This window comes from Drosophila nasuta, chromosome 3, assembly GCF_023558535.2.
Source record: "Drosophila nasuta strain 15112-1781.00 chromosome 3, ASM2355853v1, whole genome shotgun sequence".
Taxonomy (NCBI): domain Eukaryota; kingdom Metazoa; phylum Arthropoda; class Insecta; order Diptera; family Drosophilidae; genus Drosophila; species Drosophila nasuta.
This window is the reverse complement of record NC_083457.1, coordinates 44,977,398-45,000,821: the sequence shown is the minus strand read 5'-3', so window position 1 is coordinate 45,000,821 and position 23,424 is coordinate 44,977,398. Positions and strand designations below refer to the sequence as shown.

The window sequence follows — 23,424 nt, the reverse complement described above, 5'->3', positions numbered from 1 at the left end:
AGGGGAAAGACTGTGACAGGGGATGATTTAGACAGCGGGGGCTGCCACACGGTCACTCGAGTGCCAAAATGTCCCCGCACGCCATTAAAAATGTTGCGAAAATTACACAGCAAACTGAAAGGTGTTCTAATGAGGCGTGCGCCGGAGTCTTCAATGTGAGTGTGTGTACGAAAGTGTGAGTGTGTGGGTGTAAATGTGATGTGGGTTGCTTGAATAACTGTGGCATGAGTGAGATCTCTATGCTTAAAGCGCAAACAAATATGCGATAAACCATAACCTACTGAGCAAGGAAAAACCGCAACTATTTAATTTAATCATCTCGTTGTTTCTCGCAATTTCCACACCAACTTTAAACTTGGATAAAGTGTGATACGATTTAGTTTAAATTTATGTCACAAACAACTTTTTCAAAGAATATTTAATATATGATTAAATGATATGTGTAAAAGTGTGATTAAAATGACTAATACTTCTTCCTGCTGACAAATGCTTTCTTTACGACTGACGATTGCTGTTGCTTCTGTTCAACTTGTCACGACTGATGATCTTCTTTCAACAACTGATGACGACCGATAGCTTAGTGCCTATCGAGTTGGTAACGCCAACCGGTACCGATAGAGTCTATCGACTAGCATCCACCTCTGTTACTTGTATTATATTTACAGACTTAGTATAGAAAAGAGTTTGAAATTGTTGGACAAACGAATTTAATGCAATTTTCCATTAAACATTTTTAGCCAGCTTCAACTGACTTAAAAGCTAAACATTCATTTATGTTTCAAATTCATAATTAGCTAAATTTAACATTAATGTTCAGCCAAAATATAGAGAATAATTAAGTTGCAAGTTGCATCGCAGACGATTTAAAAACAATGTTGTTCATGTGTGGTTCAAATTAACAGAAAGCATAATTTATGAGGCAATGTGTAGACAACAGTCTAATAGACAACAGAAAAATTTAGTAAAATTTAGGCAGCTTCATATGTCATAAAAGTTCACCATAAGCATAATGTAATATACGCATACTAAACATTGAAAAAAGTTGCAAGCTTCTTTAATTGAATTAAATGCAATTTTGGCCAGATATTAGAAACAAAACTTTTAAGCAATTAAATTAGAGTACATTTTCAGCAGTTTCAAAAAGACTGTCAGCTAAGCTAAAGGCAAATTAATGCAATATTCAAGAAACAACTTTAAGGCAAACTATTTTTAGTTGTGCATCAAACCAACCCTTGCTCAATTTTGATTAGTTTTGAGCAAGTTCAATAACCATAGTTGATACCTGTTCAAAATGGCAAAATCCCATGCGGCGACCCAATTACTCAGCCATTGGCCTCAATTTTAATGCTGCAATCCGCAGCGAATGAGTTCAAAATCAAGGTCGCCCCTCCAAGGCAAAGGAATCCATGCAGCGAGGTGTAATTGAAGGAAGAATGGTCATGCTACATCATCCATGACTCGAGCTCGCCATGAATACAAATTGTTGCATTTTACAAGCAACAAAAAGAGAGAGAGAGAGAGATCGAAAAACATGGAAAATGGAATTCCATTTCAATAAAACGTCGCTACACACAGCCAATTGCAATTGAAGAGAAACAGTTGAAGCTTATTAAATATATAAAGCAAAATTGCGAGCAGAACATGGAGAATGACCTTAGAGAAGGAGAAGAGAAGTAGAGAGGAGGGGGGTGTGTGGAACACACACATGTTGCACGGCAACGTGGAAGAGCAGAACTTCGATGTACTCGGTAATTGCCAAGAAAAATATTTTTCAATAAGCCAGCGCACAGAAAGCGAAATGAAAAGAATTTAAAAATACATAAAAACAATAAAAACATAAAGGCAAACACACCTGCAGATTGCTAGAGAGATATTGCTATATACAACACAATTTGTCTCAGTATCATTCTCTTTATCTCTCTGACTCTCTTTCTCGTTCGCTGCTTGTAAAACTGGAATGCAAAACACATACACAGACAAACACACACACACAAATTTAGCTTCCTTTCATTCGTTTTTTTTTTCGCCATTGTTCCTTTTGTTTATTTGCACAAATGCGTGAGCTTTCATTTGAATTTTTTCCGGCGAATTCCGAGGCAGCAGCATTCGCATTCAACGCTAATCAAATGCGGAGGAGGCGCGGCGTAGTTGCTGAAAAACTTCGAGGGAAAAACTTTTCGGAAAAGCGAAACAGCGGCCTGTTGCTCTGTCGAACATATGTCTGCAATATGCAAAAGTAATGCACAAGCTCCCGACAATGGCCGACAATGCTCGTAACCGCCCGTAAACCAAACCAAATACGCGCCTGCCTCCGACTCCCTCTTTCTTCCTCCCCTTTTCAATCACGACTCTCTTTAGCCTCGACACAACGTTTTACATGAATTTTGACTTTGGCGTGCACATGTATGAGAGCCTCCGTCTGTGTGTGTGTGTGTGTGTGTGTGTGTAAACATTGCGCAAAACCGAAAACAACAAAATTATTCATACGCCACGTTGTACCGCGCAGCCACGGCAAAGACGTCAGCGAGACGCGGCTGATTCAGACAGCAGCCAAACGAAATTTGACTACAAAAATGGGCAAAATACAAAACAGAAACAACAGCTTCCATGTGTCTGCTGCTGCTGTTGCTCTCTGTGCATGTATGTTTGTATTTTTGTGTGTGTGTGAGTGCGTGTGGCTTTTTCGGCAATTTTGCGGCATGTTTTTCACACTTTGGCGCGCAGCTAGGCCAAAAACAATTGAACACGACGCCCTGGCTGCCATGGATATCAGAGAATTTTTGTTCGTTGTTGCTTTTGCTGTTGCTGTTGCTTTTGTTGCTGCCACCGCCACTGTTGATGATGCAAGTGCAAATTTATTTGCCACTTTGTTGCGCGTCCAGCGGCAATTTCAAATATGTTTTGTTGACTGAAGCAGCCAAAAGGGATTTCAATTGATTTTCATTTGCCACTCGGGCCAAAAACCATCGTAAAGCTCTTATCATCAACTAGAGTGAGTGCATGCACAACAGAACTTTAAATATTTTATACAAATTTGTGCGCTAAAGCTAATACTTTAGCTAATAGCTACAGCAAAGCAGTTCAATTTGTGGGATTATATTTACCAACTAGTTTGACAACTTGACAGCAAACTAAAACACAAATATCAAGTGATGGTTTTGGTTGAAGTTTAATGCGATTACCTTTTCAAAAAGGTAAACGATTTAGAGCTTTTGCAGTGAATTGAGTACAAATTTTCGATCTACTTTCTATTCATATATTAGCATTAATAATATTGTATATCGAAACATTCGACTGTTTAAAATGCACTTAAGACTTTTCTCGAGTCTTAAGTAAAATAAATTCTAAACTTTACACGCTTAAGTATTTCTATATTCAACTAGTTTCTATGTACTTTTGTGTAACACAATAAACATGGAAAAGCATGTATTCCTATGCAAGTTTACTCAGAAATCAACATTTATCATTTTAGATTATGAATAGAAACTTTAGTTATTGATTTTGCAGTGAATTGTTTAATAGATTTGTCTTTGTTGCATTAGAATTGATGCACAAACATTAAACTGCTTCCAAAGCACTTTTGCATAACAAAATAAACATAGCACAAAATATTTAGCTATGCAACTTTATGATTTTAGTTTACGAATAAGATAGATTTTAATGATTAACAGTTAACAAATAAAAGTGTAAATATTCTACTGCTCAAAATTCACTTTTCTATAACAAAATACACATACCACACAATATTTAACTATGCAGGTTTATCATTTTAGTTTATGAATAATAGCATTAATTATTAATTGCTGGTGCAGTGAATTGTTAAGAAATTTCACTTTAATACAATAAAATTATTGAGCAAATATTCTGATGCACTTTAAACTTTGCTAATCAGCTTGAGGCTTAAGTAATGTGTAACAAAATAAACATAGCAAATATTTTCACTTTACACAGAACTTTATGCTTATTATTAAGCTTATGAAATACAAACAATTTGGATTGGATGCAGAAGCAGTTGATTTGAGGTGAATTAATGCAGCAAGCTGCCAAGTTGATTATCAAATAAAGCAAAACACTTTAGCAACTCTTCGCTTTCAGCATGTTAAATATATATAATCGAAATGTGGAGAAATGCTGGAGAAGGCAAAACAGGAGGAGAAAGCACAGCGTTGGTGGCGTTTGGAGACGTTGGGGCTAAAAATAGCAGCTGCGACACTTACTTAAAGTGTTTAAGAGCACAAACAACGGGACAAACAAACACACAAGCATCACTCGAACACAGCAGCAACAACAACACCTTGTGCCCCACTCAACACTAAAAATTACATTGAAAATGGCCATAAAAAAAGGCAGGCAGGCAGCAGTCGGAAAAACAACGGGCAACAGGCAACAGAACAGAACAGAACAGAAAAACACGAAGGCGGCCCTTTTGCCTCTTATTTCTCATTTGGCTTTCATTAAATTTGATTTTATTATTGTTGTTGTTGTTGCTGTTGTTGCTGCTGTTGATTGTCGCACGATGGCTAATTTTGAGCGCAGTCCGCTGCTTTGCATGTAAATAAAAAAGCCATAAAAAAAGCAGGCAGGCAAAATGAAAATTCTTCAATTCTTTTATATTTTTGCCATATCAAAGCTAAACTGCACAATATCTAGAATATCTAGAATGATTTTACTATATCACAGTCTATATAATACAGACTATATAGGCAAATCGAAAGGAATCATAAAAATCACAACAACAATTATTTTGAAAGAGTGTCAAGGCTTTTGGGACCACAGAAATTAGTTTTTCTTGCGGCTTTTCCAACTATTTGTAAACAATGCGCATTGTTGTAAACAAGACATTTTACGATTATTTGCTTGTCTCGCACTCTCGATGCTGTTGCTGCTGCCTCCTCCTCCTTTTTAGTGTGATCAATTCTGGGTATTACAATAATTTATTTATTTTTAAATACGTTTGATTTTTGAGGCCTCTGCTTTGTTTTTGGGTGATGGAAATTTCGAACTTTTTTATTGTTTCGCCTTAGGCAAATACAAAAGATGATTAATGGCCGCACTGAGCTGCGAGACAATTGTCTAGTAAATATTGTTTTTCATTTGTTTCCAATTTTCTTTGATTTTATTTTAATGCTTAACACTTTTCGCCATATGTTTTGGCAAACGTTTAATTCATGTTGTTAGCACATTCCCTTAGCAAAATATATTAGTCATTATTTCTATGCTATAATTGCAAATTGTCTGCATTGGCATCTTTTACATTGTGAGCACAAAACAAGTGAAATATATTATTAACAGCTTGTTAACAAACGAGGGCTCCTCCCAATTGACATTGCCCCCATTTGTGGCAGCAACTAAACTAAATCCGTTAAGCTCCGCAAATAAATAATAACACAACGAGGCTAATCTAGCATTAAGAGATCCTTAATGTTGACTCAGAATACATGGCAAAAGTTTGTTGACATTTCATTAAGTTTTGCGAGACGTTTTCACTATTTTTAAAGGTACTAAAATAAAGTTTTTTTGGGTGATATTGTTTTGACATTTCCGGCGAGAAATATTTTCAAAAAAAATATATATATATGTATGAATATTATCAAAATTTCTGGGGCTAATTTGTAGGCCCAGAGGCCGGTTAGCTGTCATGATTTTGAAAAATTTTAAGTAGTCACGTCAGCGGCTTTTTAGTGGCAGCAGAAAGCAGGAAAAACAAAGTGCCCCCATCTCTAAAGTAGCAACAGCAGCAATTGCTGGCGTTCCTTTGCAACAACAATTTGAAGAGAGAGAACACTGAACACTGAACACTGAAAATTAAAACAAACAAAATGCTGAAAGGCAAACTAAGAGCCAAACTCGGGGGCACAAAGTTAATGCCAGTCAAGACACAGTCAAGTGCCGCCCGACTGACTGACTGACTCAGAGAGGCGGTAGACAGAGACAGAGATAATGGGAGAGAGTGAGCGAAAGAGAGAGAACGCGTAAGAGAGCAAGTAAATTACGCATAAATCTTTCAATTGAAGCGAGCAAAGCAAAGCAATGAGATTGAAACATTTCGGGGATGCAATGTTTGGATTTGCCTTCTAGTTAATTGCCACAGCAGCAGCAATCCAGATACAACACCCAAGAACTAAGAAATAGTATTTGTATTTTCTTCTAGTTTCGTAGTTTGTTTTTGGCTTTTGGGTTAGTGAACTCCCGAGCTTCGAGGATCAATCGTTTTTTTTTTATTTGTTTTCAAATTATATGGATAAATTCTAGGCATACCCTCACAATATTTGCAACATTTTGCTGGTGGCTCATCGTTGGCGGTGGCATCGGCAATGATCGGCATGATCCCGGTTCCGGTTCCGTTGCAGTTTTTACTCCTCCAACCGTACACACTTCACTTCAGTCCTCTTCTTGTTGCTGTTGCTGTTGTTGTTGTGATGGTTGTTGTTTCGCCTTCCTCACAACCAACACAATGTCAGCTGGCACATCGTTTGCAACACACACACACACACACACACACTCGGAACACAACACTTTCAACACTCACTCACACACACACACACTCGCGACACTCGCGTTTGGCAATGATTGAGGTTCGGATCGGTTTTTTTTTTCTTACGGGGGTATTTTTCTAGATGTTCGGCGGGTCTTAACCACCTGCCTGCAATATCGAGTCGCCTTTTCTTCTTTTTTGTTTTGCAAAATCTTTTTAGCACTTTCGTTTTTTTTTCTGGAATGTTAACAGCATTTCTTCTTCGTTTTTAGCACAGTTCCCTCTTTTCTCAGGATAACGTCACTTAAACCATTCTAATCTGTTACGATTTGATTGTGATCTCAACCGATCTGAACTGGGTTCGCTTCGGTTTGCTACTGTCAGTGTGTGTCTACGAGTCTGTTTTGGTTGGGGACGTCACGCCGTGGCTATTTCTAGTCTTTCGGCTTTCACATTGCGCTTTTTCCGTGAATATTGTACGAGACGTTCAAACGTGAAACCTCCGCAGAGACCACTGAGCAGACACACTCACGGACCGGCCGTGTCGAGCCGTGCAAGCAAGCATCCAAGCAAACCAAACCGATTGCCAGCCAGCCAGTCAGCCAGCCAAGAGTATTCTTTTTCGAAAATTTCGAACACACACAAAATTTCGAAAAACCGACGAAATTTTCTCAGCAAATGTTAGATAATTTGGCGTCGGCGCGGCCAACAAAAAGTTTTTCACCATTTTCCTCAATGAAACAATGAACTTTCACATTTCGAACACAGGCCACAACACAAACGTTCTCTCTCTCGCTCTCACGCTCCTTTTAACGCTCTCTCGAGTTTCGAAAACGATTTTCGAAAATAGCATAGCGAGCACGTCACACAGCGCAGATATAGAGAGAGAGGAAGATCGAAAAGAGCATAAGTTAGAATGAGAGCAGGAGATCGTTTCGAGAAAAGTTTTGAAAAAGTTTTTCCATTTTTTTGCTTCGTATGCTGCGCGCGTCCGCAATTTGGTTTGTGTTTTGCACCCTACGCGACGAGTTGTTCGACGCGGCATTCAGGATTCCATAGAAGATTCGCACTCTAAGTGGGTTTGTGGGTCAAGGTGCGAGCAATTAGCGAAAAACTCGAATAAATTGATTTTTTCAGGTGATATTTGAAGCACAAAAGTTCCATTGACGTAAATCGAACCAAGGTAGTTCCTTAAGTTTTTAGAAATCATTTTGAGATCTTCAAACAAAAGAATACTGACTGACATTATTAATATAAAATCTGGACACTTTAAACACTTTAATCTACTATACTTATTAAACTAATTATGAATTATGAACATTATTCTTTTTAATCCATCAACAATACATTAAGAATCATTATGAACATTATTCTCTTTAATCTATCAACAATAGATTCACAATCGTTCTCTTCGTTTATTGATATCAAGTGCAAATTTCTACTTATAATAGAGCTCTGTTACTAAACACGCAACTGCTTCAGGATTTATAATAGTATATACTAAAGATTTGGCATTTGGCCAGCACATCTTAACTGCACACACACACACACACATACACATAAGCAGAAGCGGAGCACTATGAAAATCCTTGCTAAGCGGCAATAACAAATAGACAACGACCTTGAAGAAACAAGTAAGAGTGAATTCGTCACGTCTGATCGACGAAGAGATGCTCTGTAAACTCTATTGATATTTTTTAAAGTTGTAACTTCTATATTTTTCGTGTAATTTTGTAGAAATTTTCAGCATTTAAAAATATTGATTTTTGATTTACAGGAATACTTTAGAGCCATTTCATTCAAGACCTCTTATTACATTTCATAGTTTCTATACATGCAATTGCCTTGAAAATTGTTGGATAGCAAAATAAAGTTTAAATGGAAATATAACGAAAACTAACTTAACATAAATGTTGATGTTTGTTTCTCATAAGTAATTTTAAGTCATTCAATCTCAGTTTGCTTCATATTATAATTTCAATACGATTCAAGCAATAGTTTTAAAATTTACAGAATAGTACAAAATACTTAAAATGTAAACATAACATTCTCAAACCAACATAAATGTTGATTTTTTCTCTACAGGAGTGCTTTTAATTTATTTATTATCCTTTATAACTTGTACATTATTGTATAAATTGTGAGGGTAGCAGAAAAAAGTCAAATTGCACATATAACAATAAAAATGTAATGTTTTCTCTAGAGTCATTTATTCCCGGACTGCGTTTATATTAAATATTCTAATTTATATGTTCTTCATGTCATTTTTGGTGCTTCACTGTATATAAAAAACAAATAATAATATAATAATTTACAGAATCAAATTTTGAATGCTCTTAAGTCATTCATTCCCTCAAGTCTCTAATTCCCCTTGTTTTCTTAGACATTTCAAAATTATAAATCGCAAAGTTCTCAACAACTTTCGCTATAAGTGAGCATAAATTCGCATAAACAAATTCACAAATTGGCGAGCGCCGCTATAAGAGGCCAATTATCGATAACAACAAATATAATTTATATGATTTTTTTTTTATAAATTAATCTAAACATAGCAGCAACAATTGTGGGCAGCCAAAACGTTTTGCCTAGAAACACCTGAATGACTAATCAAAGAGGTAATTGCACAGACTCTTCACCTATCTGTGTTGTTCTTTATTTCTCTTCTCATTTGGTTTTCCTCTCTTCTGAGATTGAAGTAAATTGGCAATTTAAATTTAGAAATCGGACAAATAATTAAGATAAATATAGCATAAATTTTTTGATTTGAACTCACGTTATTATCGCGCATCGAGTATAGATGATGTCCAATCAAATATGTGTTGGAAAAATGTATATAGAAAACGACATTTCGAGCGCAGCGTTGTTAAAAATAAATCGCAATCAACCAATTTCCACGCCCACGCCCCCTCAACCCAAGTGACACCGCCTCCTGCACACATACACAAATACACACAATATACATAAATACTTATGAATGTTCGTTCAGCAAAAGCCAAATAGCAACTAAAAATACGAAAATTGACTCAGCTTTAGCTTTTATTGTTGTTGTTATTCATCCACCTTTCTCCCTTGCACCACCTTGCTTGTTCCCCCCCCGTTGTCTTCGTCTTGTTTAGCGACAAAAATGTTGTGCACGAAAAATGTGAATTTTTAGAAAATAATTTCTAAAATTTATTGCCAAATTGGGCACAAGTCAGAGAGTCGTACGTCAACAGCTGTCGGACACTGTAAAGGGGCTCGAGCATCTTTACGTGGGCAGATTCCCAGACTTGAAACTAATTACTAATTGCGCACAGTGCACAAACTTTTTGGCCGTCTGGGAAAATTGCACAATTTTCACACACAAACGCACACACACACATACATTTTTCTTCCATGCTGCAATGTCAGGGACATGAAGCAACAACAACAACAACAAAAGGGAGGTGAATTTATGGCAACAAAATTTATTGTGCACATGTTTGAAAACATAAAAAAATATGTGCAATGACATTTAGCAACCATTAGAATTGTTATTATTGTTGCTGTTGCCATACATTTGTGGTTGCTCTTGTTGCTTTTGTTGCTGTTGCTGTCAAGCACCTCGCCCAGGGTCAGTTGAAATAAAATTTGCAAATAGTTTTTGGCTTATGAATTATGAGTGGGCCGACGAACTTTATGGCCCACTGTTCGCCGCTTTCCCGAAAATTCATTGCTCGAATGTCTTATTTGTTGCAGCCAGCAAGCCAGCAACCAGCAACCAACAACGAGCAACCAACAAAACATCAACAACCCACAAGAGTAGCAACAACATCGACATCGACAACGACACGAACATTTACCTATTTATTTTCTTTCCAATTTTCTTCATTTTGTTCGTCCTGCATTATAAATTATAAAAGCTGGTAGCATAGAAAAAAAAAACAGAATAGAAAAAGAAAAGAAATGATCAGCCACAAAAACTGAAATCGAGCGCGTCAGAATTCTTTCTTTCTTTTTTTTTTGGTTGTGCTCTTTTTGCTTTTCTTTTCGATTTTCATTTCTTATTTTTTTGTTCTTACCCACTGTTGGCGTGGGCGAGAAATTTAAAAACATTTTTCACTATGCGAAAGTTGCTCGACTTGACGTCGTTTATAATGACGAAATGCTAAGCATTCAGTTTAGAAATGCCATAAACAAACAACAAACAACCAAACAACAAATGGCAACAGCAACACCAAATACCAAATGGCAATAGAAACGAGCAACGAACGACGGCAATGCATATATTACGTATACGCATACGCATACAAAGAGAAGAGTCGCTGGCAGTTTTAGCGATTTGCCAAATTAAACATCAGCCTGCAGTTTATTCAATTATTTAAATATCTTTGCTTTAGTTTTTGAGCATATTTATTGCCTGGATTTCATTCTTTTTATAACATGCAAATCACTGAAATTTTTTGAATATTCTTTTTTTCAGGGGTACTATATTTATATTTATTTATTAAGAGAATTAATTTTTTATGAAATGAAATTTTTCCTAATCTTATTTACTTGCATACCATCAATTAAATTTTGTATTTTATTTTTTAAGAGACTAGCTGCTTTCTTTTTTTCACTCAGTGAAACGTAAATATTAGATTTTATGTTTTAAAAGTTCTCATCATAAGAACTATTTTTTAATAGATGCCCAGACCCGTTAAGGATCCCTGCAAACCTTGCGCTAGTCGCATTGAAGCTTGCCTGCAGCACAACAATTTCCAGGAGCAAAAGGGTCTGCAAGTGCTCGAGGATATGCGTCAGTGTTGCCTCAAGTGGCACAAGGAATCATTTTGTTGCAATGGCATTGACTTAAAGAAAGCATATTTAAAAGAAAATGAAGTTAAGATTATCAAATAAACAACAAAAATAAATAAATTCTTATTTTAAGTGCATCACAAAATTGAGTTGACAAACATTTTAACTTTGGGGTAAGAAAAAAAGATGAAAAGCTGCTATTCAGTTCCATCCTAATAAATCCAATTGCATCCAAACGAAACCAGTCTCTTGCTGATTATAATATTGTTTCTTATTTATGTACGTGCAAAATAATAACAATTAAAGAAGCATATTTTTTAGCTGTCATTTCTTTGTGGTTGAAGCAAGAATGACAGTGCTCGACAGTTGCCCTGACTGTTGGAAAATCGCTGATGGAAAATTTCAACTGTTTATTTCATAATCTGTGATAATTTATGTGATTACTTAAATGAGCAATGTTATGTGCCGAGAAAAAGAAACCGAATAAAAACTATGCCAAGAACAACTAATTGGTGCACACAAAACTAAAAAAGAATAAAAATACATACACTTTTATATGCGTGTATTTGTGCATGTGTGTGGGAACACAGTGCGGTTGAAAAGTATGCGGATGACTAACTGCAACAGGTGCCAGCGCATGTTGGACATGGACTTTCAACTGCCACTGTGCGCACAAACATCGCGACATCACGCCACAAACTAGCAACACTAACAAACATGACAACAACTCATTAATTATGGCAAATAAAACTGGTGCCGCTACCAAAACCGATAAAATGTTTTTTCATATTTATTTTTATTGCCGAAGAGTGTGAAAATAAACAGTTTTATTAAAGCTGCAGTTGCTAAATTTAAACGTTCGATAACGTGATTGCTGTTTCATGCACATACATATTTATATCGATAACCTGCGATTCTTCGATAACTTGAATGAATCGTTTGGTAATGCAGCGATTGCAGTCACATTAATCTATTTTTTTAATAATAACATAGAATAATAAATAATGTAATAGCCATTTAATTTAAACAAAACTGTCAATAGGCTGCAGTGATTCGATAACATCTTTATCAATATTTTTGTAGACTGCACTGCTTAACTATGGGCATATGAAATGCAAGCAGTTTGTTCATCTTCATAATTTTGGCGATCACTTCGGGTGATTGTGCGCTATGCAGTGATATTTTGCACAACTATGACGCTCGACAAACAGCGGCAGCAATAAATACTAAAATTAGCTAATAAAATAGCGCAACAAAAATGCAAAAGTTAAACCAATATGTAAGCAACGCAACAGTTGAATGCACTTCCCAATCGGATTCATATAAGAATGCAATGCCTAGCAACAGGTTGCTAGGAGAGTATGCGACATTCGGACTAAACAACTTGTGATGCGGTTTATACTTAGTATTCGAATCATTCGACAAGTCATAAATTATAAATGGACACACAAATGTAACAGGGTTGCAATCTATCAAATTGTTTCACAGAAATCTATTGTTATTATAGTGCTTTTCGATAAATTCACAGAAATCAAAACGATACAAAATGTTGCCAATTCGATTGTTCACGCTCACGCACGCAACACAGCCAGCCAGAACAATCCAGTGAGAACGAAAGAGAGAGAGAGAGATGACAATCGGACCAGCTGCACATGCGACTTCATATTGGAAAAGGGCGTCGCAATGAAGCCGGCAAAACAAAGACGCGAATCAGACACAAAAGCAACAAGACAAAATCGCTAGCCAGTCGAAGAAGAAGAAGTCAAAGCAAAACGCTTGAAACATTTTCACATTTTCTCACAACATAAAAAAACATTAACAACGTCACAGGCGATAACGAGAAAAGCGCCACCGCCTCTCCCCCTGTAGCCGTCAACGTCTCCAGGTTGCACCCAAAGCAGTTTTTTTTCAAAATAGAGCAACTATTCACACGCACACTCTTGCACGCACACATACACTCGCTTGTAATAAAAATAAACAAAAGCTACACATAAAAAATAGCAAAATTACCTCAGCGCTGCTGCTTCTGCCGCTGCCTCTGCCCCTGCTGCTGTTGTTGTTGGATTCCGTTCCCGTTTGCTCTCTTGTGAAGGCGTCTTCGGGCGACGGGCGATTTGTTATTATTGTAACTGCGCCGCTGGCCAGTTGGCACCACAGTTCCAACACGCAATTCACGATATGTATTGACAACTTTGAACACTTATTGCACTTGGGGACACTGCAATTATTGCTTTGAACGCATCAAAGTTGCTTAATTTTAGAATTTTATGCACAGACGTCGCGGAATTCACAAAAACACTTGCATTTGCACACTGGCGCCGCCTGCAGCTGTTCGCAATAACTAAACCTACACACAATTTGCAGACAGTTGGCAGCCCCAGCAACCAACGGAACAGTGTTGCATGGGTGTCGATAACATACAACAAATGTCGGCTGCAACTCTGACTATACCATCAGTCAGACTGACAGTGCTCACAACCAGGCTTGGCAAGTTGCAACCCTATTCAAGACGCCGCAGAGGGTATAAAGAAAAAAAGAAGAAAAAAGGCGCACCGAAAACGAGCCGCTTTGCATTGAAATTTTGGGTAAAGAAAAAAGAGCGCATCCAAGCAACGAGTGAAATTTGTGTTAGTTTTTAAATACAGGTAAGCAAGTAAATGAATGTACTTGAAAGGCTGAAAGTGTAGCGAACTCACGTGTGTATACAACATTTTCAATTTTTTTATCAAATTTTGCAGTGCTGACGAAACGTGTCTCTGGTTTCTGAGTCTGCGTCGAGAGCAAAGCAAAAAAGAGAAAAAAAAATAGAAAAGAAAAGAAAAGTGCAACACGAACAAAATGTCGGACATCTCCAGCGCTCAGCTCAGAACTGAAATCCAGGCGGTACTCAAAGATGCCGATCTCTCAACCATTTCCGCCAAGCGAGTGCGCGAACAAGTTGAAGGCAAACTCAACTGTTCGCTGGTGAGCCGCAAGAAGGAATTCGACAATATTGTGATGGAGGTGATCAACGAGCAGCAGGAGGACGACGACGATGATGATGACGATGATGGCGGCGATGGTGACGATGGCAAGGATCCCGATGCTGATCCCCAAGATGATAGCGAGCAAAGCGAAGAGGATGAGGTCGCCAGCAGCAGTGAGGAGGAGCAACAGAAGAAGCAAAAGAAGAAGCCGGGACCCAAGAAGCGTCCACAGCCCACCAAGCATAAGGTGTCTGCCAAGAAGAAGCGCAAGACTCTCAATGCCGATGACTCGGGCACCGAAAGCGATGCCGGCTCCGATTCCGACTACGAAGTAGTCAAGAAACCAACTCCTAAAAAGAAGGCCGCAAAGTCGGGGGCTGGTGGCACAACCGGACGCAAGAGCACCGGCTTCACACGCGCCTACAATCTGTCGCCGGAGCTGTCGGCTTTGGTGGGCGCCGATTCGTTGCCACGCCACGAGGTGGTCAAGAAAGTGTGGGCCATCATTAAGGAGCGTGATCTGTACGATCCGAAGAACAAGCAGTTTGCCATATGCGACGATGAGCTAATGAAGGTGATGAACATCAAGCGTTTCCGCACCTTCGGTATGCTGAAGCATCTCAAGCCGCACTTCCTTGACTAAGTAACAAACAATTACAACATCTCTTCCTACTCCCTCTCCTCTTAATCCACATCCAGATGCAATTTGGACAACCCACAACACATCCATACACATTTTGTTTAGTTTATAGTTTTGCTTGATTCCTTTTTTTATATAGTAGATACATATATATTGAGAATCCACAGACACAACACACACACACATACACAACACTTTTTCGGCACCTTGCAACAATTTCGTTTTTAAGAACTTCCTACTTTGTTCTGCTTCATTTCGGCTCTCGTCCCCACCAGAATAATAATTGCGTTAGGATTAACAACAACCTAATTAAGACGAATCTACAAAATATACTTTCATATATAGTCTCTACGGCATTTTAAGTAAAATTTACGAAAAAAAAAAACAAAACGATAACGACATAAAAATTAAACATTTAATTTTTTGTAACGTGTAATTTACGATTTATGGTAAAAATATCAACAAAAAAAAAACGAAAAAACAAATTTAAGGCATGATATCAAATAAAATAGACGAGTGATGCATCTGATTAAAATAAATACAAATTCTATTATTTCAAACATTTCAGAAATGGGGGATATAGTTGCTTCACATTTACCTTTCCAGATCCAAAGACAGTATTATGAATTAACTTGAGATCAAATAATGTATTCTATAGGCCTTACTCATATTTTAACTAAATGAAATCTAGGATGAGCCCTTTTATTTATCAACGAACATATTAATTAACTTTTTTTAGTAATTAAACTATCAGAATCAATAAAATTAATCTTTTATATGATTTAAAAAATTATTTTTGATGGTAAGATTATTTACAGAAAACCTTTATGAACATGTTGAAATTAGTAAAACTAATTAATACTAAAAAGGCCAATCAAAATTTTTATTTCTTGAAATAAGTTTACTACTTTTATAATAAAAAAAACTTCAATTTAAAATATATTTAAAGAAAAACAAATTTTGATTACTAATTTAAGAATTGACTATTTTCGCTCTTTAAAACTTTTCCAAATCTAAGAAAATAAATCTTTTATTGTCATTTATCCTATAGTAAATATTTCAGTTGAAAAAAAAAACTACAGAATTGCTCAATAAAACGTTTTGTTTATTTTTTATTGGTTTTTGCATTTCTCACAAATTTTCATGCTCAATTTTTATTTAATTTTTTTTACAAACATTTTCTGTTTAAATTTCACGTTTTTTGTATTTATACATAAAGTTTTCTAATATATGTATATGCGTGTATGTGTATATATATATAGAATTCTTTATCTATATCTTTAGATTTAGGTATTTATCTGATATATGCCTGCGTGTACCTGTGTGAGTTTGAGTACCTCAATAATTGAATATATGGAATTATTTGCACTGCAATTATCGTCAATTAACTTTCGATTTCATCGTTAACGACGCTACGTTTCGATACAAAGAGGGATACAGGAGGAAGAAAAAAGGTAACAAATGTTATAATAAAATCGTAAGTACATAAACAATTGTATAATAATTACATAAACAAAGTGTACAAATACAAAATTTTATATAAGATCGTATTAAGTAATAAGTACATATTTAGTAAATTCCAAGCGACGGCAATAAAAAGATTTCTTCAAAAATTCCAAATTTCTAAATTCAAATATTAAGTACAGAGAAATGATGAGAGGCGAAAGAAAGCAGGATACAGAGAGAGCTTAAAGTTTTTTTTTTATGTGTTTTTGGGTTAGTCACCGAAACCGTTAGTTTTAGTGTTGCGAAATGAAAAATAAAGAAAAAATGGGTGGCGCGTAAATTAAATACTTTTGCGGCTATTAAATTGTTAAATTGTTGTACAAGTGAAATGCTAGCAACTAAAAAGCATCCGTTAAGTTTGTTTGGTTTTGTTTTGTTTTGTGAACAAAGCGAATACAATTTTGTATAGTAACTTTTAGTGTTAAGTGTTAGTTGTGTTATGTTTGTTTTTGTTTTTTTGTTTGTTTTGTCAACAAATGTTGCGAGAATTCTCGCATAAATATATATGCATTTTTTAGTTTATAATCCTTGCAAAGAAAATACTTTCGTTGGCGTTGTGTTTCTAATTGTTTTGTTTGTAGGCTACTGCTGCTCATGTTGTTGTTGTTGTTGTTGTTGTTGTTATTGTCCCCATTGTTTGTTGTTGTTTTCTAGTAACGATAGTAGTTGGGCTTGAAGGGACCCGCCTTATTGAGGCCCATGTACTTGGCCTGCTCATCGCTGAGCTCGGTGAGATGCGCATCGAACGTTGGCAGATGCAGACTCGCCACATACTCATCCATCTTCTTGGGCAGCAGATACACATCGCTCTTGTAGCGACCGGGCGGCGCATTAAACAGCTCAATCAATGCCAACGCCTGCGTGGCAGATGTGATGGAGACCGCAAACGAGGGTATACTCGAGCAGCTCAAATTGACAAGGCGACCCTCGGCGAGCAGTATGATATACTTGCCCTCGGGCCAAATGATGTGATCCACCTGGGAGCGAACCTTCTCCCAGGTCAAATCGGGGGTACGCAAACCATTCACATCGATCTCCGTGTTCGAGTGTCCCATGTTGCACACAATGCAACCGCTCTTCATCTTGTCCATGTGCTCACGGACCACAACATTCTTGTTGCCCGTCGCCGTCACCACAATGTCCACGTTGCGGATCACCTCGTTCAGCTTGACCACACGGAAGCCATCCATGCTCGCCTGGAGCGCACAAATCGGATCGATTTCCGTGATGTACACAATGCAGCCCTAAAGGAGAAGAAAGAGAAAAGAGTTAATAATCATGATCTGCATTGAAGATTAAGAATTAGCTTTATACTATCGATAATAAACAATAGATTGTTTGCACCTTATCTCATGATAACCGAGTGCATTCTTATTGAACAAGATTTCTAAATAATCTTTATTAAAAAGATTAAACTCTTAAATGAAAGTATAAATCAATTCGATCCTAAAATGTATTTCTTTAAACGCAATATGAGCTAATTAAAATGTTATAAATATAATAATTTCAATTTATTGAAAATTAAACTATTTCTAATCATACAATAGACAATCGCTCTCATATCTTCTTTATAGTGTTTCACTTCTACTGAGCTGGTGCCAAATTTTGAATATAAATGTGTACTTACACTTAGGAATGAATATAATATAAATATCAATCCAATTAATGAAATTCAACTGCCATTCTATATCTAATATGAATTTCATATTTGTAAAACAAAATAATTTTTAAAGAAAATACCATAATCTTTCATTAAACGAAAATTGTTGAATGGAAACCACACTACTTAAGACTTTTTAGAATTATCGAAATAAAATGAACTATTCTATCCACTTCCCAACCATCATCTCACCTGTCCTTTGAGCGCCTGAGCACAGCCCTTGCCCACATCTCCATAGCCACAGACGACAACCTGTTTGCCACCGAACATCACATCGGTGGAACGCTTCAGACTATCCAATATGGACTCTTTGCAGCTATAGAGATTGTCGAACTTGGTCTTCGTCACCGAGTCATTGACGTTCATGGCAGGCACCGTCAGTTTACCCGCCTTCGACAGCTGATAGAGACGATGCACACCGGTGACACTCTCCTCCACAATGCCCTTGACCAGCTTGAACATGGTGGGATACTTTTTGAGCATCAAATGGGTGGCATCGCCGCCATCGTCCAAGATCATGTTGGGCTGCCAGTTCTCGGCATTGACACAGCGATCGATGCACCACCAGAAATCCTCCTCCGTTTCGCCGCGCCAGGCAAAGATTGGAATACCCGACTCGGCCAAGGCGGCGGCAACTTCGTTCTGCAAAACATAGAGAGGAGAGAGGGAATGAGTATTTACTCTGATAAGTCGATAGCTTGTGCGTGTTTTTTGGTTGGGTGGTGAGTGAGTGAGTGTGAGTGTGATTCAGTGTGTCAATAAAGCTGTCGATAAGAAGGGCAGGGCAACCACGATCCGCACCGCAGACCGCAGACGTGTTCGTGTGGGTGGCGCGTTTAATTAAACATCGCATAACAATAAAAGCAAACAGCGCAATGCTAATTGCATTCGCTCTGGTTGCTGGGCAAGATTTGGAGGTGAAGTTGAAGCTGAAAGAGGCACAGCTGAAGTTGTAGTAGAAGATGCTGATGAAGCTCGCTGTAGATGAAGCTGGTGCAAAGCGCCAGAAACTAGTTTTACTCCCTCCGCAGTGGAGACCCAATTTCGGCGCTGAACACACATCAATTATCAGCGTCGCCTCTTTGATTGCCAAACCACTTGAGTCCCCATTTGATTGATGATTTGTTTGTCTTCGTCTTTGTCGCGCTGTCTTTGTCCTCAGTCTGTTTTTTTGTGTGTGCATGACTAGCAATTGACTCAATTACTCACTTGCGTGGAATAGATGTTGCAAGCGGCCCAACGCACACTTGCTCCCAGCTCCGCCAGCGTCTCAATCAACACCGCCGTCTGTGCATTGATGTGGGTGCAGCCCACGATCTTGGCATCCTTCAGCGGTTTATCCTCCGCCGCACGTTTACGCAGCGCCATGATGCCCGGCATCTCCTGTTCGGCAATCTCGATTTCACGACGTCCAAACGCATGTTGAGCTGCAATGTTACGCACACAGAAATCGGAGCTGCCTTTCGTGTTCTTTTTGCACTTTTTCGCGGGGTGGCACATCGTCGCCATCTTCGCTGCTGCCGGTGTAGGAGGCGGAGCTGAAGGAGTCCGTGGAAGAGGCGCTCAGCGAGCGACTGCGATAGCGATTTGTCTTCTTCAGTGCTGAGGATTGCTTGGTGGCGGGTGGAGGGACCACAATACTAGGATCTTGGGGTTGAGTGGCCACCGCTTGTTGCTGTTTGTCGCCGCCACCGAAGCCCGGATCAACGACAACCGTGTCCGCCAGATTGTTCATTGTGTGTTATGTAAAACGATTTACAGGATGTCAATAGAAGGGGGCGGGTTCTTAGAAGGGGGGAGTGGACGTCAATTGTGGGAGATGGAATTATTACGTATCGTCACGTGATGGGTGTGAGTGTGATCAGTTGTCACGAACAATTTACAACACAAAAAAAAAGACGAAATTTAATTGTGTTTTGTGTGCGCTGCGCCGTCGCCGTTCTTCGTCTCCTTTGTTTCACCTCTCCGTTTCAAAACACACTCTGCTTGCTGCCGCTGTCGCTGCCTCTGCTACCGCCGCCGCTGCTTCCTCTTCTTTCAGCTGGTGTGTGCAATAAAACCAAAAAAAAATTAAACACAATTGTATGGGGAGTAACGGCGTTGCGTTTTTATTAGTTTTTAGCTTTTAGCTGTAGAAGAGAAACGAACTGAATGCGTGAGTGCCGCAAAACAAAAGGTATTTTATGGTAGAGTGAAAAAAAAACAACAAATTGCCGTCCGTGTTTGTCTATCTGCCAACCGCCACAAGTCATCGGCCATCGTATCGATTTATCGGACTTCGCAATGTCGTGCGCAGTCTGAGCGTTACAATATACCAACCGACTCGAATAAATACTGAGCTCCACTGTTTCGTGCAATTTTTAAATAGAATTACAAAAAATGGAGAAACTATTTTAAGATCAATTTAAATTTAACATTTCCAATTTCTTATGAATACAAGAAAGATAGAAAAGGAGAAGACACTTCCCCAATCACTTTAGCTGGTAAATATACCACAAAAGATTGGACCAAGTGCAACATCGATACATCGGGAGCACCTATCGAAATTGTAACGATTAAAAAAGCGCAAAAACAAATTTAATATCTTAAGGAATGTACACCGTACGTAGATATTAATTAATAATTACAATTAATAGTCATTCGAATGTTTGGTAAAAATTAACAAGTGGTTACATATGCTCTTCCAGGTATCCGCAAAGCTCGCTGTCATCCAAATCAGTCACTAGATGAGCCTCCGTCAACAACGCCGCCTTATAGGAATCTCGCTTTTCCACGACACGCGACAGATTCGACATTCCTAGTGGTCCATACTTGGCATACTTTCGAATAAATTGTCCCACCTGCTTACTGTCTACAACCGACATGCTGAGACTGGTGCTCCACGAGAGCAACGCCAACGGTCGTTCAGGCGTCAAGTCCTGAGACGGTGTGATGAGATGGCGATAGAGACAGCCACGTACAATATGCTGCAGTTGTTCCACTTGGCCGTGGTAGGCACAGGGATGATACAGCATAATGATGGCACCCTCGGCCAGATTGCGCATGTAGCGTTGAGGCGGCAAATACTTGTAGGTGCCATAAACAGAGGGCAGAGGACGAAACGCGCCACTGCAAAGTAAAAAAACAAAAACGGTATTAGAAAGGATTTCCCTAAGGCTTTGTGGTAGACTTCAAGTACTTGGTAGGCGGCTCATGGCTATAGCCAATTGACTCATTTAAGCACTTGGCGGGCGGCACGTAGGCACTGGGCAAAAAAGTGTTTCGTCAACAGCGCCTCAGTGTTGAGATTGGGATTAAAGTGGCTTCGGTTGCTTTGCAGGCACAGATAGTTGTAGTTGTGACGCACATCCAGCGGATCAAAGTCGACGGCAAGGTTGTTCTATATAACAAAATTAATAAACGAGCTTTAGTTGAATATTTGTAAAACTTAGAAGTACTATAATTTATAATTTTATAGTTTAGTAGCCGCCTTGACTCACAATTTCGCTCGAACTGCATTTTAAAATAATGTTCAACTTGGAAAGTGTTCTCACTGAAGTTTCTGTCTCTGTTTAGAACAACACAACAGAACAATAAAAATGGTTCTTCTACAAAATGGTGTCCTAAATAACTTGCTAATTACTTAATCATGCTGATCTTTTCAGAAACCATTTGAAATGCAGACGTTAAGGGACATACAGAGGTGTGGCCTAATTATGTAACAAGCATTAGCTTTATAAAAGCTATAGAAATAGTTCTATATTTCTATTAAATCGGAGCCCCGGAGTCTATGGCATACTATATAGGAGTTCAATCAAGCCGCCAGACGGATAGAGCCATGTTATGTTACCTATTTATGACTAAGACCAGACTCTCGGACACATTTTCAATTACCTCTAAACTATTAAAAGCTGATGATTAATCTTTGAAGAGGGGGAAAACCCAAAGTTTTGCTTACCACGCCATCATCACAAACGGCAATCGGTTTGTGCGCCGCTGGCTTCACTGTACTATCTGCGATTACTTCGCCTGGCGCATGGGGAAACCATTTACCCTGCCAGCTGTCCTTAATATTGCTGCTTGGTTTTGTTGATGTTGGTGTCTTCTGGGTGGGATCAGGCTGAAGATCGGTCTTTTCGGTTATTGGAATGTGAGGTTCACCAGGCGCATATGGAAACCATTTGCCCTGCCAGCTATCTTTCGATTTTGAGATGTCATTGGACTGCGATTGCACACGTTGCACTTTCTTGTCGTTGTGGGAATCTTCTCCGGGTCCATAGGGAAATGATTTGCCCTGCCATGGATTAAGTTCTTCCAATGGTCTCAGCAGATTTGCTTCCGCTTTCTTTATAGTTTTGGCATGGCAAATGTTGAAAGTGGCAAACAATAAACAATAAACCAAACTATGCAAATCGAATTGCATTTTAATCTAATTATAAGCAAAATGAAAACAAATGCTGGCAACAGGTGCTAAAGAACAAAGCCGACTGCGCAGTAATCGAAACGAAGAACAGCTGTTCTCTATACAGCATTTTACAACACTGCTCTCAAATTTGCTTGCGTATTTCAATTCTTAAAATTGGAATTTATTTACTTTTCTTTTTTGGTGAAAATTTGGTATTATACTGGGGAAAAGCTGCAATCACAAAAGAGTCATTTTTTTGGGGTGGGTCACAATATTTACAATTCAATTTGTTTGAAACAAAAGTAATACAAAAATTGCCTTGAAGCGAAGGCACATCGAGGCAGCTTGGTTCAAAATGCATCCTTTCGATGTTCGATTTTAAGTTGTTTGCCACTGCGGATGAAAAGAAATCGATAATAAAAGTGCACATACTTCGATACCTATGATCACACTTACCCGCAAATTGGGGTTGTTGCCCCCTTGACGAGCCGCCTCCTCTTCACGGCGCTCCATCTCCTCCGCCCTTTGCTGCTGACGACGCACTTTGTCCAGATTTTTTACACCTCGAGATTCGTTTTCCTGTCGTCGACGCTCTGCTGCCTCCAACTGCTGCCTACGGCGCTCGTCCTAATAATTATATGCATATTTCAATCGAATGAAATGTCAGTTGACTGTTTACTTACTGGAGGTGGCATTAAATTTGTCTCCTCGGCGCTGTTACCGCAGCAGGAAAGACACATTCCCATTTTGTTGTTTCTTTTTTTACTGTGCCCACCAAACTCAATGAAGTTAATGCAGCTTAGTACGGCTTCCTTTTGCGCAGTTTCGCTTTAATTACTTCTGCATTACTATTTACTTTTTCTGTTTTGCCTCTTGTTTTGTTGTGACATTTCGCTCAGCTGATTGGGCGACCAGAATACCATCACTAGCAATCAGCTGACTATCGTTTGTTAGAGATGCGCTAAAATTGATATATACTAAATTATCTATAGCAATATATTGTTTTAGCATAAAATACATGACATCAATTTTGTT

General features: G+C 38.3%; 5 protein-coding genes across 5 annotated transcripts in view; 1 reads left to right on the top strand and 4 right to left on the bottom strand.

Annotated features, from left to right (window-relative positions):
* LOC132794028 (myocardin-related transcription factor B) overlaps positions 1–7,000 on the bottom strand; it is a 49,168-nt gene extending 42,168 nt beyond the window's left edge. The window contains exon 1 of the mRNA XM_060804244.1: positions 6,259–7,000. Within this exon, the coding sequence (XP_060660227.1) occupies positions 6,259–6,325 (67 nt within the window). The 5' untranslated portion in view covers positions 6,326–7,000. The remainder of the gene's footprint in view (positions 1–6,258) is intronic.
* A 6,725-nt stretch (positions 7,001–13,725) lies between these two features.
* On the top strand, positions 13,726–15,384 carry LOC132794036 (uncharacterized). The gene is made up of 2 exons (XM_060804256.1): positions 13,726–13,878; positions 13,972–15,384. The coding sequence occupies exon 2, from the start codon at positions 14,072–14,074 to the stop codon at positions 14,840–14,842; it is 771 nt and encodes a 256-aa protein (XP_060660239.1). The 5' UTR covers positions 13,726–13,878; positions 13,972–14,071; the 3' UTR covers positions 14,843–15,384.
* Positions 15,385–16,712: 1,328 nt separating this feature from the next.
* On the bottom strand, positions 16,713–20,243 carry LOC132794031 (adenosylhomocysteinase-like 1). The gene is given in 4 exon segments (XM_060804247.1): positions 16,713–17,589; positions 18,198–18,647; positions 19,215–19,478; positions 19,480–20,243. Coding segments are annotated over 4 exon segments (1,569 nt in total). The 5' UTR covers positions 19,741–20,243; the 3' UTR covers positions 16,713–16,995.
* Positions 20,244–20,560: 317 nt separating this feature from the next.
* On the bottom strand, positions 20,561–22,407 carry LOC132788257 (uncharacterized). Its single transcript, XM_060795588.1, is given in 4 exon segments — positions 20,561–21,113; positions 21,184–21,260; positions 21,262–21,384; positions 21,943–22,407. Coding segments are annotated over 4 exon segments (1,104 nt in total). The 3' UTR covers positions 20,561–20,674.
* A 141-nt stretch (positions 22,408–22,548) lies between these two features.
* Positions 22,549–23,272, bottom strand: LOC132794040 (small VCP/p97-interacting protein). Its single transcript, XM_060804259.1, has 3 exons — positions 23,073–23,272; positions 22,846–23,016; positions 22,549–22,782 (listed from the first exon to the last, which is right to left on the bottom strand). Exons 1-3 carry the CDS (start codon positions 23,133–23,135, stop codon positions 22,768–22,770), a joined length of 249 nt encoding a protein of 82 aa, XP_060660242.1. The 5' UTR covers positions 23,136–23,272; the 3' UTR covers positions 22,549–22,767.
* Positions 23,273–23,424: the final 152 nt, after the last annotated feature.